The sequence below is a fragment of the Cynoglossus semilaevis genome, chromosome 13 (genome assembly GCF_000523025.1).
Source record: "Cynoglossus semilaevis isolate Cse_v1.0 chromosome 13, Cse_v1.0, whole genome shotgun sequence".
NCBI lineage: Eukaryota > Metazoa > Chordata > Actinopteri > Pleuronectiformes > Cynoglossidae > Cynoglossus > Cynoglossus semilaevis.
The window spans coordinates 4382015-4398823 of NC_024319.1; the positions used below are offsets into that span (position 1 = coordinate 4382015).

General features: G+C 40.8%; 1 protein-coding gene and 1 long non-coding RNA gene across 3 annotated transcripts; one reads left to right on the top strand and one right to left on the bottom strand.

The window, feature by feature from the left end:
* Positions 1–698: 698 nt before the first annotated feature.
* On the bottom strand, positions 699–12569 carry LOC103388198 (tuftelin). 2 transcript variants are annotated; one of them, XR_003051493.1, is made up of 13 exons: positions 12433–12569; positions 6459–6536; positions 5183–5284; positions 5006–5092; positions 4264–4314; positions 4043–4129; positions 3185–3292; positions 2088–2311; positions 1833–1938; positions 1630–1713; positions 1326–1420; positions 903–1061; positions 699–865 (listed from the first exon to the last, which is right to left on the bottom strand). XR_003051493.1 is itself a non-coding variant. In XM_025061517.1 (12 exons), exons 1-12 carry the CDS (start codon positions 12490–12492, stop codon positions 989–991), a joined length of 1155 nt encoding a protein of 384 aa, XP_024917285.1. In that variant the 5' UTR covers positions 12493–12569; the 3' UTR covers positions 898–988. The 2 variants fall into 2 exon arrangements, 1 of the variants encoding a protein (XP_024917285.1); XM_025061517.1 differs by lacking the exon at positions 699–865 and having other exon boundaries at positions 898–1061.
* Positions 12570–12782: 213 nt separating this feature from the next.
* LOC103388197 (uncharacterized) lies at positions 12783–16803 on the top strand. The gene is made up of 4 exons (XR_003051494.1): positions 12783–12915; positions 13889–13942; positions 15821–15890; positions 15996–16803. It is a non-coding gene; the product is annotated as an uncharacterized LOC103388197 (long non-coding RNA).
* Positions 16804–16809: the final 6 nt, after the last annotated feature.

Consider the following 16809-nt stretch of genomic DNA (forward strand, 5'->3'; position numbering starts at 1 on the left):
GGTGATCACGTCGAATAATTCACATGTTTGATTCTTTAAGGACAGTCTACTTTGTTGACTTTAATTTTATCCGTCAGAAAAACAAAGGGAACTTATACTCTTAGTAAAAAAAGCTATTTTATTGCCTTTTTAAGAATTTGGGGGTTTCTGGGGCATTTCTCATGTGTTTTTATGTTTAATTATTAAGTAGTTTAGTAGCAACCTGTAATTATCTTTTAGCATTGAAATCAATCAAATTCCTGCTAACTCGTTTTCCTACATTTGCGACTTTTTTCTTTTGGCATATACGAAAAGAATTTAACACACCAGATTTTTTTTTCTATTTATTTATTTTATAAATAAATACAGAGGAGAGAAAAAAAGTTGTTAGAAATTACAACATCAAATCCAAACATACAAAACAAAACATCTGTACACAAAATGTGGGGAGCATGAAATGTTTAAAAAGAAATATTTAGGAAAATCTAAACTTCCACAGGCCTCAGTTTGTGTTAAATGTCAAATTGTTATGCGGGGAGTGCAAATGTACAGCACAGGGTGTTGACCTGATACAAGCCACAGTCGTTATTTACAGCTTCCCCAGGTTTGTGGTCTTGACTACAACAGTTACTGGATGCTACATGACTGTACACAAAAGTTAAATTATTATTATTATTTCACATGTTGGCAAATTATCTGTCGCCCTACCCATTACATGTTGGCAAATTATCTGTCGCCCTAACAATTTGCACATCACAACAACAACAACAAATATTTTGATAACGTTAAAACGTAATCAACAGGGCAGGACACTGGCACTCTGCTGCGGTAAAGTACAGGTGTAGCTTTAAATGTCATATATATATATGTATATACATATATATATATAACTGTCAGTCATACATATATGTATATATATATATATAACTGTCAGTCATTGAAGTCTGAGACAAAAAGTGGAGTGAGTGGTTCTGCGTTGTTCATCTCAGTTGTGTGTTTCTGGGTCCCTTCACGACTTGATCTCAATGACTTTGATAAAGGGGAGCGGTTTGTTTGATGTCGTGTTTGGCTTCAGTGGTTTACTGGGAAAGGAAGGAGAAGAAGAAGACGTTTGTTTGACTTGTGAAAGTAGTTAAGAAGAAAAGTGTTACATCATTCAGAGTCTTCACAAATAAAGTGTCTCTGTTTTATGGGTGAAGACAGAAAATGACAAATTTCTCTGGTTTCACCTCAGACTTAGACCAGTATCACAGTATTTTACCCAGTATTTTTTGGCCTCTGTCTGTTCCACCTTAACATGACCAAGAACACATTTAAAGTTTTTGACTAAACATCAAGCAACTTACCTGTAGACAATCTGTGGGTTCCGCTCTGATGACAGGTAGGAGTTTGACCTTTGTTCACCCAGAAAGTAGTCCATCTGGTCGTGCATCTCTCGGTTCTGTAAACACAGCAGTGGTCACTCATCAGTTCACGTGAGTCCAGTTGCACCAATGTGTTTTACAGATTTTACTAGAAGTAGCAACCAACTACCAGGAGGGGACTCCACTGGGTATGTTAAATCATATTTTTTAATATTTAAAATGTTCATATATATATATCTGTCTAACTCCAATATATGACGTTGCACAGATTCCCTGCCTGGCTCACCTCTGCCTCCAGAAAAGCCACTTTCTCCTCCAGCTCCTTGATCACACGGTCTCTCTCCTGGATCACCATGCGAGAGTTTTGCAGCTGAAGAAAAAACCCGGAGACAGACTGTGAGTGAAGCCCTGCACAAATACGATACACCAAGGCACACAGCGTGTTTGCTGTAGCCTCACACACACACACACACATATCAAGAGTCTCACCTGTTCAATCATGTGCCTGACTTTCCTCTGTTGGCTCTTCAACATATCATCCAGATGGTGGATTTTCTCTTTGAGAATTGCGACTTCCTTCTCCAACTGTTCAGCTCTAAAAAAAGAAAATCATACCGATATTCAAACAAATGTAAAAAAAAAAAATCACACCGATATTCAAACAAATAGAACTCTTATGGTAGTTTGACTGACAGAACTTTATTGATAGATTTCATGTGTGTTTTATTTTTTATTTTTTCAGACCTCTGGTTTCCCTGCTGGCCTTCCTTTCTGAAGTCACGCAGCTCCCGCAGTTCCTCTTCACGGTTGTGGATTTCCACCCTCAAGGTGGCGCTTTCTTGCGCCATGCCTCCCAGCAGCCTCTGCAGCTCTTCGATGCGTTGGTCCTTTCTCTCACTGGCTTCCTCTGTGGTCTTCAGTTTGTCCTCCTGGTCACTCAAACGCTCCTTCAGCCTGGTGCCTTCAGCCTGGAGGTGAGAAAGTTTGGTCTGTTTAACAATGCATTACAATTCAACCATGTCTTCAACCTCACGGTGTCGGAATCAGAAATCTGGTGCAAGAAACTGGGATCAAGTTAACCTGACTGATGAACGTCATATGTGCAGATTGTTTAATCCAGACACACATAGAGACAAACAGCCATTCACACTGAGATTCACATTTAAATTCAATTGTGAATCAACTAATAACTTTATGAATGTTTTTGGACTTTGGACTGAAACAGGACACGACCCCACCCCATCCCTCACCCCCTTTTGGACTTTGGACTGAAACAGGACACAACCCCACCCCCTTTATTCAGTGGTTTGGTTTTCAGTCACATGTCGTTCTAACAGATGCTCCGCCCCCCCACCTGGGAGTTTTTCCTCTAAATAGGATCATCACTTTACAACACAAACAGGTTTGACAGTGAAGGACTGCGAGCTAACAAACTGAGATCACAAACTCCTGGGAAACATTAGGAGTTATATAATTCAGGTTGAGTTCCAACCAGTTGCTGTAGGGTTAGATTCCAGTTGTGTGACACTGTCCCTCTGGGCACGACACCTACACCAGAACGTCTCATATTACACCCGTGAGTGTTGGGTGAGGATGGGCACCTGACGTAAACACCTTTGTTGATTCCAATGAGCCAAACGCGGCCCTTGAACAGGTTTTGTCAAAAATATTTTTAGTACTACAGTACCGTGACCCATCCCACAACAGTATTTGTTTATCAGTACTTTATGAATATAATATATAACAAAATCTTAATGACTTAATTATAGGCTTAAAGAGAAGCAGTTGGCCCTCTTTGTAGCACCCCCTTCTGGTACACATTCTTTTATTTTCCTCCTCACCTGCAGCCTCTCCTTCTCCTCCTGGTGTTTCTTCTCAGCCTCCTGCAGCTGGGCGTATAAGCGCTTACTGACTTCTCTCAGCTTGTTCCTCTCTGCTTCGTCATCCTCCTAACAGAGAAAAAGTCAGGATTTTCAAGGTGGAAAAAAAATAATAGCCAGACCCATTCCATCTGATGATGTAATTTAAAACAAGCACAGTTTTGCTCAAGCTCAGTAGGTGGGGCTGTGATGGTGAAAACAGGAGTGTCCCAGTGCGTCACTGGAGCACTTAGATCATCGCCAACGTTTAACGTTGTGTTTCTCCAGTCCCGATCCACGGCATGAATCATGGGTAAATACTATAATTACTACAGAAACAATTAGACCAAAGTCAGTTTGATCAGCGTAACTTTGCTCATACGACACGTCGTTGACATGCGATGTAGTAATGGTGCCTGAAAACGCACGTCTCAAAGAGAGAAACAACATTTTTAAATGGCCAAACATCCGTGGAATGCTGGGAACAATGGGTGGGCCCTAACACAATAACTCAGACAGACAGTGGAACAGTGTGTGCTGGAGCAAACTTCACACACTTTCATAGACCCTGGGGTGCTGTGAAGAAACACTGTGAGTGTGTGCTCACACTTTGAGATCAAATCTGTGTTTTAGCCAGTGTCACGTCTCACTTTGTTTTTCTGTTTAGCCCAAGTTTTCTGTCTGCGTTACAGGCCTCACATTAGCACACACTGTCCAGACAAGAACCTCGCACCAGAGCTTTGATACAAGATGGTAAAGAAGCTTTGACAAAGCTCACAAATTCCCTTGTGTACACAGTGAACCCTGAACAGAGGTGGTTTATTTTGGGAGGCGGCTCACCTGTACATCAGATTTAGCTTCTGCCTTGGCGTTGGATGAGGTGTTCTTCCTGAAGGGAATTCCCATTTTCCAACCATTTGTGTGTGGCTGTGGGAGAAAAGAAGGAAGTTAGCCGGAGGATAGTTAGGGATGGAGGTGAGAGTGGTGGAGGAAATGCCATGAAAGGCCTACAGGATGTAAGGTTAACAATGGAGTTTCAACAACAGCCTGCATAAACCTACCTTACTTTTAGCAGCCATTTGCTCTCTCAGTGTTTTCAGACAGTATCTCACCTGAGTGGAGAAGAGACAGATCAGTGAGTGAGTTCAATGTAATACCAAATACCAACACCGTACTGTGCAGATGTGAACTGTAGGACATTAGCTTATTTAGCGCAGAGGCAGTAGCGTATTTAGTGCTAAGAAAGTAGCATACCTCTCTGGGAGTTTTATTAAATTGCTCGTATCCTAACAGAAAAAGAAATCCTACAGTAAGTTTCGCTTCTGTCTTTGTCCCTGACGTTAAAATTCCTCCAAACTGCTGACATTGTTGACCCATTAAAAACAAACTGCCCACGGGGTCAACAAGACACTGAACTGGAGGAAGAAAAACAATAACAGACGGCAGACGGATGTGCAGCTGGATGGAGTAGGAAAGCTGTTACAGAGTATCTGGTGGTGGAATTACTATGTTTCTGAGTATGAGTAATCGTATTTGAATGAAGTCTAGAGCCTACGGACAACTGATTGACAGGATTGTAGATTTATTTAGAGATTGTTCGGCTCATGTAATGGTTCTATCCTTGGTTTTCAGTATAGAGTTGACATGTTCCTCCAAGGTAGATGGACTCTCTGAATGATGAGTGCAGTGTGAATCCATGCTTTCACTTTCACTGTGAGGGACTGAGTGACTGTCCAGGCTGTAAACTCCCCCCTCCCTCCACCACCTGCCTACAACCCTAAAATGTAGGTGTGATAAACTGACCTCCTGTATCTGTGACACCTCATCTGACAGCATCTTCAGACTCTGCTGGTGTTTGTGCTGCTCTTGTTTACGGGCCTCCAGATAAACCTGCAGAAGACGAGAGTCAAACTGTAACCTCTTGCCAGCCTCTCATATGTGATTCATCCAGGGTTTTTTTTTTTTTTTTTTTTCACCCACCTTAATAACTTCAACCTGCTCCTCCCTAGACTTGACAGGCTCTGGGTTCACAGCTGTTCTGTCGTTGGCTGGCTGCACCAGTGCAAAGGCACGTCCGACTGGCTGGAAGGCAGAGAAAAGAAAGTGAAACCAATGTTTGGACATTTCTACAGAAGCAGAGGTCACTGGACTATTGTAGCTTATTTATTTAAATATTTATAAAAATGCTGAGTTGTCTCTGAAGTCGGATCAAATGTGAGTGGTTTAATTGTTGCTCTGTGTTTGTGTGTGGTTTGAGGACTGTATTGAAGACTGTTGTGAAGGATGTGTTGGCTGATAAATACTTTAACAATCTCAGGTAGATCTGTGTTGTTGTATTTGATTGTTGGTGGTAGTGGTGGTCCTTGGAGATAGATATATTATATTTGAAGGGCAGCACCTTTTTCTTTTTTTTTTTACAAGGAATGTGCTGCAGGAATCTGAATTAGTTTCCAGTATGTGTCGACATGTGAACCAACTTCCCCACAGAACAGTTTTTAATCAGTTCAATAACAGGTTACAAAACACCAGCAAACGTCCGGTGATCTAATAAGTTGCCTAATTACATTTGGTAGAAGAAAAAAAAAAAAAGAAAGTTTCTCTCAGCTGCATCTACAGATTGTTATTCTCATTCGTCCACAGCTGTGAGCTGTTCTGGTCTGGTCTGGTCTGGATGCAGTGATACTCAAGAGACAAACCCATAAACATCTGCTGTGTCTTTAGAAGCAGTAAACACCCAGTGTGTTTGTCACAGACATAAACACAGAGTGAGAGCAGGGGATGATGGGGGGGTGGTGTTATGTAACTCTTTGCCTCCATGGTCACTTTATTTCATTTTGATGCTGGATTTGGTTAAAAAAATGTTGTATTTCATTAAACTATAGGAGAGTTAAACGCTGATGTGTTGCTGCTGTAGGATTCACTCTAGCCTGGAATGTCACGGTTTGAGTAGAGGAATGTTGCACGGTAGATATTTGATAGATCTTATCTTCTTATCTTCTATTTCACTGGCGGAGCTTTATGATTTAAAAATATTCAAAATGTTATCAGAGTTGAAGGTGTTTTCCTCGAAACAACCTGCAGTTAATTTTCAGGCAGTAAAACAGCAGCATCTGTTTGGAAGACCTTTCCCTCAAGTACATGAACCACCTATTCAGTTACACACACACACACACACGAGTCTTACTTCATGTAACACAATATCATTCTGTCTCCTGCTGGTCTGTCCTTAAAGAGCGAGACGTAAAGTTCTTCTTACCTTGTCCCAGTGCTGCTGTGCGCTCCGTGCCGCCTGGCCCTGGTCGTGCAGCGTGAGCCTCAACCGTCGGCAGCCCTCCTGTACACGACAAGGAAGAAAAGGGCAAAATGAAGTGAAACCACAATGAGACCGTTATATGATGGAGAGGCTGTTTGAGGAGTATTTTGAGGAGGAGAGTGGAAAAAAGAGGAGGAGAGACTGAGTCATACATGGAGCGGGGGGGCGCGGGGGGGGGGGTACAGGCAGTAGAGAGAAAGTAAAGTTTCCCCCTGATGCACAGAGACAGATTGTTTGATTTAAATTGTGTGCTGTGGACGTCAGAGGGACTTAGGAGGAAATCCTCCAGGCGCTGTCAGCCAATGGTGACCAGGGGAAGGATTTCTGGGAAAAAGTTTGCAGAAGACAGAAGAGTATTTCCATGACGACAAAACCTCACAGAATCCATAAACTCTCTGGTCTATTAAGCGTATCACGGAGGAGGGGATCAGAAACGCAACAATGCGCGTGAACAACACTTGGAATTCTGGGAAAAGCAGCGCACACACTTTTTATATGTTTTCTTCAACTTGGGTCAGCCCAGGACGTAGTTTATCTGATGTGTGTCTGTCAGTGCAGGGAACCCCCCTCAGCAGGTCTTCCCACTGAGTGTGTGTGTGTGTGTGTCCGTCCATGGACAAGAATGCAGCAGTGAGGGAGGAGGTCAGTGTCATTATGTAACTCCAGCCCAACACACACACACACATGCAGTGTACTGTTTGTTTCCCGGACGGTTCACCGTGTCCTCCTCCTGCTGTTGATCCAATGTCACAACCCAGACGTGAAACAGGCAGGAAAGAAATGTCTGCCGGGAATAAATAATGTGCCGGAGCCAGCAGCCACAGAGGTGTGTTCACCCACATCAAATATGTCAGAGTAAGCAAACTGACAGGAGTGATGTTGAGGAATTGAGAAATGTAGAGGCGTGCGGCGTGTGTTCGTGCGGCTGTTCACGTCTGTTGCCATATTTAGGATCATTTCTGGCGCTGTTACCGATTCTTTATTAGGACCTGAAATTTCTTACGTCTCTGCCTATATTTCCCATCATCCTTTGGTGGCACTAACTTCAGTGTAATAGTAATAACCATCAGTGTAACCGTACTGTGTGAGTCAGTTTTCTGTGGTACTATGACCCAAAACTTACTTTTGGGTTTGACTAAAAAAAACTTTATTTACAGGAATATTTTAGAAGTGTGACTGTACTAGGCCACACCCACTAAGGAATATTTTAGAAGTGTGACTGTACTAAGGCCACACCCACTAAACACACACACACAAGTTAATAAAAACTGTGCAGTTTCAATTGCAATTTCAACTGCTTTGTATCACAAATTTGACCTAATGAATCGATTATCCTTCAAATGTTCAGAAAATAATAATAATCTAAAATATTGAAAGCTCATAAACAGTGACTTTTAATGGACAATGGACACCATGTGTTTAAAGATTGGAAATGTTAAAAGATTAAAATCAGACAGAGGTAACAGGGCGGACAGTTTTTGTAAGACGACCCTTATATTGAACAGGGTCTATATTCATACGTAGACAAACGTAGAGAGGACAAATGGAGCTGAGGCCAGAGGAGAGACAGGACACGGAGAGCAACCATGAGGCAGACTTTTTCAATGTCCAATGAAGGGCTCCGTAGCCGGGGCGCGGCGCGGCGGGGGGAGAGGAGGGGCCCGGGGACAACAAACACTGTAGTCAGAGAAATAAAAGCTCCTGTTGAACATGCTTTCCTCTCAGGTTACAGACACCTGAAAGCTGTAATAGGCCACAGTGATTAGGGGATGAAAAGGGAGGAGGGGGGAGAGAAGGGGTGAACAGAGAGCGGGTTGTTGGGAAGGAATCCATCACCATACCACTGCTTTGGCCCTTCATGGACAACTGAACAAAGACTAATCCTCCCAGTGCCACTGACTATTTATATGCTAGTCTCTCAGTCTGGTTTCTTTTTATACTCTTTAGGACTGTGTGTTCCTCTCTCTCTCTCTGTCTCTTTCTCTCTCTCTCTCTCTCTCTCACACACGCAAACTGACAAAGTAGTATGTAAGGTGTACAACCTTCTAAAGCCAACTGGTAATATTAGATTTTCCTAGGAACACTGACAAAGAAACGCGTCGGATGTGCTCATGAGAGTGACGCATGTGTGTGCACAAATACAGCCGCTACGAGGTGGGAAAACACACGAGGATGGACACAGCAACTCAAAGTACACGTCAGCTTTTTAACAGAGGACAGAAACCTGAAACAAACCTCACACACAGACTGCAGCCACACTGCCGGGCAATGTTACAATGGCCACAAAGGATTGTGGGGGATGACTGAGCAGAAAGGCTCAGAGTGACAAGAAGAGACTTTTGTTTTTGACTTTGGCTCCGGGAGGTTTGTAAATCATCTGTGCTGAAGCAGCTGAAGAGGAACCTCTGTTGTGATAGTTACTGAACAACCAGAGCTGCTGAATCTGGGACGAGGAAATAAAAATGTCGCTCAGAGGGGTGTTTGGAAAAAAGAAACTAACCTGACATTAAAATTCTCAGGTTTCTATTTATTTCACCTACATGTAAATCACACCGTGTCTCTTACACAATGCCCCCACACACACATCTGCTGAACAGATGCCACTGTTTTTCTCCCTTCTACAATATAAACCTCAGCCTGTTCTGAGACAAAAACACAGGTACCATAGGCCAAAGGCCGTGACACCCATCCGTCCAATCCCGGCCCAGTCTTCAGATTTGAAGTTCAATGTTGTTCATATATTTTTTTTCTTAGCTGTTTATCCCCTACTTTGTGGCAGTTCTTTCTTCGTCTTTGTTCTACTGAAGGCTAAGCACCATCAGGTTAAGTCTTGAGAGACTAACTATTTTATTCCAGTTTAACCTGAAAGCTTCTTTTGGTAAATTTACATAATCCGACTAGATGTTTGTGGTGGCGGTTATTTAACTAAAGCATTGGACTTTTGTTCTCTTTACCAGGTCCCAGACTCATTGTGTCTCCACCTGGTTGCCTTCTGAGACGTGACCGTCGCATGAGCCATCACTTACTTCGGAGGTTAGTAAATAATTTGCTGTTTGTTTGAGCCGTGACCTTTAGTCAGTCTCTGTTGAGATAAAGACGTGGTGAATTGTAAAGGTATCAGTGGCGCTGAGGTGTTAAGAGAGGAGGTGCTTATGAAAGAATCACCATCGTCAGGTGACATTGATTATTTAAAGGTAAACAGATCAAAGGTCATGACAGGAGACGTGCATCAGACTCCAACAATGTCCAGTAAATTGTGGTATCTTTTCGCCCTGGGTCATGTCTTCGGTGACTGTCTGTGTCTGGAGTCTTTTTCCCATCTGTGCATTGATGACGTGTCAGTTTATCACATACCCCAGTTAAAAAAAACACCTGGACTGGCCCTTTACTTTATAAGTAAAAATGTCTGTGTTCCCTCTGCTCTGTGTGATGGGTGAAGTAAAAATGTCTGTGTTCCCTCTGCTGTGTGTGATGGTTGTGGTTTTCCAGGTGTGACCTGACGTGCTGATGTCATTACTCTATGCAGACACGTTACATGTCAAGTTTGGTCGATTCCCAGTCAGTGATGTCACACACTCCTGACTGAAACGGGAAAGACAGATGAGGACAGAGAGAGGGAATGTATCGAGTCACTCGGACTCCTCTGTAACACTATTTTGAGAAATGTTTCTGAACAGCAAGTATGCATTTGTCACAGGGAGGAAATGCAATTCACAAATATCAGAAGACACTACCTCAGAGTTGGCTGCTGATCCCTTCTCCTTTCTCTTCTTCCTGAGAAACCTCTTATCAAAACGATAAAAAAAAAACAAACCACATGCTCCATATCAAGCACATTCCTTCCCTGGGTTTATCTTGATAAAGTTGATAACGGTTAGTGTATAATGTGTAGAAGTCAAAAACCCGTGTCTGGTTTTTTTCTCAGACTGACCCGGATAAGCAAGTCAGATATGTAAATGTTGTGTTTGACAACCTATGGGTCCTGTTTGAATCTGATGCTAATGCTCTATGACTTACACTACCTGCTGCTAATCTGCTGAACAAACAGTCTCCGAGCACATATGGAATATCATATACGGCTTCATGACGCACGCTCAGCGAGCGTACATCAGTTTATTAGAGGCATGATTACTTCTGATCACTGTACACTCAAGCCTTTCTGGCAAACAGCATGGCCTGGTACACAAGAGAATGTGATATATTTGTCTAGACCACATATGTCAAACTCAAGGCCCGTGGACCGAATTCAGCCCATCACACGTTTTTTGTGGCCCACCACAGCTTAACATTCATGTGGTTGCTTTAAAAAGAACCGTATTCTTGTCAAGTCATAAAACAATTTACCAGGGGAAAAAAATTGAGGTTTATACAGTCGAAGAACCCTATTCTTGTCAAGTCACAAAACAATTTACCAGGTCGATACTTATGTTTACAGGATTGGTTAAATGCAGTTGTCAAGTTGTCCACGTGTATAAGATATGCATGGCAATGTATATGTATTTTATTGAGGTAAAAGTCGTTGCAGTCTCTTCAGTATTTCTGGTGACAGCATTCTCTGTTATACCTGTTTGGCTCTCAGTGTAGACTGACTTTTAGTTTTTTGTCCCGGTGAGTGATTGTGTTTGACCCGGCTGGTCTCCAGACCATTAACACAGTTGTATAATGTGTCTGTGACCAGAGTCAGTTCATATGATTTAAACATAACTGCTTTCTCAGTGTGGCCTCAGTAAACACAGTGATCTGATATGAGCCCAGAGGACAGGCTCGGTGCCGGCGCCTGCGGCGCGTGCTCCTGCTGCTGCTGCTGCTGCTGCGGCTGCGGCTGCGGTGAAAGCTAAGGTGAAAGTGTCACGTTCTCTCCCGCAGACTCATAAAATGCAGTTAATGGTTTTCCTCTTAGGCAGAGGTGAATGATTAAGCTTTCAGTTGAACAGGCCTGATGTTCAGGTGAACAGAGCAGCTCGTGAACACACGTAGAGAATGAGCGTTTAAACGTATAATCATGTTTACCAGGACTTGACACGCAGGTGCTGCAGCCGATGACGGAGGCTGTGGTTAAATTTCTGATGCAGGTGTTGCAGCCCGTATGATGTAAGCAGTAAGCATCCGTGTCACGCACAGGTTATTCTGACTAATTCCAGGATGCTATGTTTAGGTCGTGTCTGAAATAAGCATGCAAGTCTAATACTTTAAATACTACACGGTAGATTAGAAGACAGCCACAGTCTGACCTGCCAAACAGGGAATCGATTTGAACGCCTGATGATGATCAAACGACGCCGTAGAGAGAAACTAAAAATGTACGTTTTAAAATCGGCTCTGCATCAAAAAGTTCTGTGTTATTTGTGTCAAATGGCTTAAAAACACACAAACAAAAACATTTGCGTAAAACTTGAAATTTCCATGATATCCAAAGAGTATGTTGTAAATTTGCATATTACATGATTCTGCAGCCAATTTGAAAATGGACTGAGGTCTGAATGTTCTGTTTTAAATATATTTTTAGTTTTATTTTGTTTTACAAATTAACTCGGAATACAGTTTGCAGAGATATAGCAAAATAAGAAATAAAATAGGAAATTGGGAACAAATGTATTTTAGGTTTGGGAAGTTCTAATCCTACACAATATTATTTATTCAGTGGAACAAACAACTAACTAATTAATGTAATTAATGAGTGGTTAACTTGAATTATTGTCACGAGGTAATGATTAGAATGGATTTAAAATTTCTAGAATAAACAACGTAAACAGTTGCAGCTTAAATATTAAAATTTCTAGAATAAACAACGTAAACAATTGCAGCTTAAATATTCAAACTTCAACTACTCTGTTTTCAAAATCTTTTTTTTTTTTTTTTTTAAAAAAAAAAACAAAGTCAAAAGTTTGTCAAACTTGCGAGTAACCGACTAACTCACCCCATACTCCTGTTGTCGGATGTCCTCAAAGGTGCACAGACTCCTCGTCATTCCGTTCATCTTCGTCGGAAACACAACACAACACAAGGCCCGGGTGAATAAATAAATAAGTAAGTAAATAAATAAGTAAGTTAGTAAAGTTAGGAGAGGCTCGTCCGTCAGAACCTCCGGTCTCTTCTGATGCTACTGTCCACAGTACCGTCGATCATATCAGCCTCCACACCGGTCCGTGCGTGTACGTGTGCTGGTTCCCCCCCCAACCGAGCTCCTTCCTCCTCCGCTCCTTCCTCCTCCCACTTCAGCTTATCACTATTGTGATAACTTTTCTCATCACGTCACTGTGGGAGTGCGTAGGACAGAGAAACACGCCCGTTTCAACACTAACTGCTAAATACGGAAACAGAGGGAAAGTCGAGGAGGAGGAGTTGAAGGAGGTGACGGTCGCCTGAGATACAGCGTCCGTCGCAGAAAGCATGTTTAAAGGTTGTATAGCAGGCATTCCAACGTACGAAAAGTCTATAAAATATACGCAATCAATTATTTTATTTCGTGAGAGTAAAAAGTGTGTATAACGTATACTATTTATGTACCGTAAACCGCGTCGCTAAACTGTGTTGCTATTACGGTAATCCGGTTGTTTATATGTTCTTTCACCGTAAAACACAGCTATTTTGGACTTTTTGTGTAGTGACCGCTGACCTCTCAGTATATGTCGGACTATTGAGCACATACACTGAATTTCAAGTGAATTTTACGATCATCGAAGCCAACATTAGCATATCTAAAATCAAACATTTTGTCTGGAATTTTACATTAAGGCCCGCTTCTGCTGAAATCTGATTGGTCTGTTTACCAAAACTGACCAATCGTGATCCCCTGTCTTGCACGAGCTCGATAAGACACAAACCAACTGTCTCTCCTCTCCTCCTAAATAAAAAATAAAATAAACAATAAAACGTAATCACTGAGAAGTACTGGCAAACATTTACTATCAAGTTCTCCACCCGTGACCCTGAAACGGATTGGATGATTAGAGATGAAAAGAAACAAAAAACTTGCTAAATATTGTTTACATTTTCCCTTCAAATTAACCCCCATGTGACCACCCTTCCTGGCGCCAGTCAGCGACAGCACTGCTCAGTTTACCACTAAATTATTCATTCGAAATCACGACACCCTGAATGAACCCGTTTAATATTACAAGGCAGTGGAAACCTTGTCATTAAGTCCAGTGATTTGAGGCTTCATCTAAAATGTGGTCGTCGTTGTGGCAGATTAAAAGTAAAAATATTAAATCACTCACACATGTAGCTAATACAGAGCAGACTCATCTGCAGTTCACTCCAGGCTCAAAGGTCAACGTAGGGATTGTTTTTAGATATGAAACATCATGAAAAGCAATGAAAAAAAAAAATTTTTATTTGGTAACGGAGAAACTTTTTCCATATTTTGGCAGCTCAGAAGAAAGTCTCCAGCGACAGAGAGAGAGAGAGAGAGAGACATCCAGACGGTAAGAACCTAAAATCTACTTTAACAGCTTTAATGGCTCCTAAGATTAGAAGAACTGCTAGCTGTGAAACACAAGGGATGGCATACGGCACATGTGGGGAAAAATCCAAATTTGCAATATTCAGATTGTGACGTCTTCATCCGGTAAACAATTTCCCAATGAACACATTAGCGACTTGTCACCGTTAACTTCAGAGCAGGTGTCGCTGCTGACTGTAGATCACTCATTAGGAATGGAGCTCTGCTGCTATCTAACTGATGTAGCTCGGCCCATGACATGATGACACACTGACACAGACCATAATAATGTGTTAACATCACACTGCAGACCTCAAACACCCAGACAGACTGAGCCTAAGATCAGACTGTTGTGATTTGGCCTGTGTTTGCACACAGTGGTGGTGTGAGTCAGAACCCACCAACTGTATTCACCGTACACCCTGATGTGTCTGTGCAGTAACAGGAGTTTTTGGTTTTTTTTTTTTTTTTGATAATAGCAGGTTGTGTATTTTTGTTTCTTATTCAGGTTTACTCCTATTTGGTAAGAGTTATTAATGATATTGAGGTCACAAGGGTCAGGGTAGTAGGTAAGTGTTAGAGTTAGTTTGGGATTTATTATTTGTTTTAAATATTTTTATTTTATTTATCTTTTTTTGTTTTGTTTATTTTTTATTCTTAAATCCTTTTATAATTTTTTTAACAGTTTATATTTGATTTTGTTTTTTTTGTTTATTTTTAAATATTATTTAATTTAATAATAATTATAATATAATATATTTTATATCTTAATTCTATGTTTATTATTATTTTATTTTTAGTTTCTATTTTTATTTTTTAATCATTGATTTACTCTTTGTTTTATCTTAAAAAAAAAAATTAAATTAATAGGAAACATTTTAGAGTACACCGCTACTGTGGAACTGACTTGAAAATTTGTAATTCCCTGTTTGATTGTCTGTTACGTCCAACTGACAAGAACACATACATGTCTAGGTCTGACTTGATAAAATAATAGAACTTTTGTCCCACTCCACTTCACTTTTTGTGTTTGCTGTTTTTTTATTCTATCTAAAAAAAGTTTTTGTTGTTTGTTTGATTGAAGAAAAAAAAAAAAAAGGAAAACCAATCCAAAACACATTTTTGGATTGGTCTTCCTACCTAAAAAACAAACAAAACAAAAAGCAAACCTGAATTACCACATGTGGATTACAGGGAATTACGAGGAAATATTTTTACACCTGTAGTTAGGCTGTATTTTTGTTTGCACAACGCTTCAACAGAAACACACCATGAATTCAAAACACAACACACCCAGGCATTAGCGAATCAGCGCTCAGGTTTAAAGTACGACCGGAGAGCTGGAATGATATGGAAACCCAATCCCGCCCATGCAAAGTATTTGTTCTGATGATTTATAGTGCAGTGTGCTCAACATGATGTTACCTACAGGTTTGGGTACAATGGATGGCAGGTGTATGGCAGTTTCATCTATGACACATCTGAGTCTTTATCGAGGTGTGACATTTGACCGAAGACTTATACTTGGAGGATTTTTTTAATTTTTATTGTTTTACTAACGCCTGTCATAAAGAAAACGTTGGTGTCAACAGTTTGTGATTGCCATAGTTCAGTTTCCTTTAATGGTTGTCTTGGTATTGTTTATAGGAGACAGACCAGAGAGTGCAGTTCTCTCATGTCATGTGATCACAGTAGCTGGCTTTTCCACTGCCATTGATAACAGTCAGGTAGACTGGAAATTAGCCTGTGGCTAAATCTGTTTGCATGCTCTTGTTACCTACGTTTGATGAATGTTGTTGTACATGGTCCCTGAAAACTAAATGAAATGAATTAAAATTCAACGTGTGTTTCTATTTTCCAGGAACAAGACAAAAGATTCTAAACGTCTTGGTGGACTGAACCAAAACACACGAAGAAACCTCCGTCCGCAGGTCCATATTTTCAAGCATATTTATAGGAAAACGTCAGAGTTACTGTAATAGACAGACGTGGAAGATGTGAGGTTTTTAATTCATGTTTTCAAATTAATTCCACAGCAGCACAAAGAAAAGGCCCGTGAGGAAATCAGCAGGAGACTTGGACATGTGCAACAGTGGAGTCTTTTGGTGAGTTCCATTCAGGAAGTGTACAAATACATAAATATCCCACAGAGTTCCAGACGTGTTCCTACAGGATGCTGATGCTGGAACTTTCATCCACCTTCTACTGTAGGATCAACAAACGCCTGAAGTCAAACAATTGTTTTGACATGGAACACAAAGACACAGTACGTTTTCTAATTTAGAAATCACACACAAGGTTAGCATGTTATCGACATAAATAGTCACTGCTGGGTGAAAGGCAACCTTCTGATATCATGTTTTTAATTTTCCATATTTACCTGTTTCCTTGAGTTGGTCTTTCACACAGATCTCAGTTGACACCGTTGACCTACCTCACCCTGTGGTTTTTTTTGTGGTGTAATCCATCACTAACCACTGAACCAACTGTAAGGTCTCATTGACTGAAATCACACAGAAAGACTGTATTTGTACATCTATGAAGGTGTGGTTTACCATGAAATATTTCTCTGACTCCATTGTTCTAAACCTGAACTTTTGACCCACGATAATGAAAAGGCCATAAGTTTAAAAGCAGATGTTGAAATGTATTATATTTATATTCAACATTGAATTGTTATACTTGGTTGGATTTTTTTCAAAATAAAAAATTCATGATTAATCTATTTTGAAATCAGAGCAAACATCAGCATTAAACCAACTTAAATTCAAATAAATAAAGATTTTCTTTCACAATGTGTCTTGTTAAACTTTTTACATCCTCCAAAATATTTTTGGACTTTTAAACACA

Coding starts and splice junctions, on each gene's coding strand:
- LOC103388198 (XM_025061517.1), bottom strand. CDS start 12,492: ATGAACGGAATGACGAGGAGTCTGTGCACCTTTGAGGACATCCGACAA. Junction 5,285..6,458: donor CACAGCAGCACTGGGACAAG/GTAAGAAGAACT, acceptor TCTGCCTTCCAG/CCAGTCGGACGTGCCTTTGC. Junction 1,062..1,325: donor AACCCACAGATTGTCTACAG/GTAAGTTGCTTG, acceptor TTCCTTTCCCAG/TAAACCACTGAAGCCAAACA.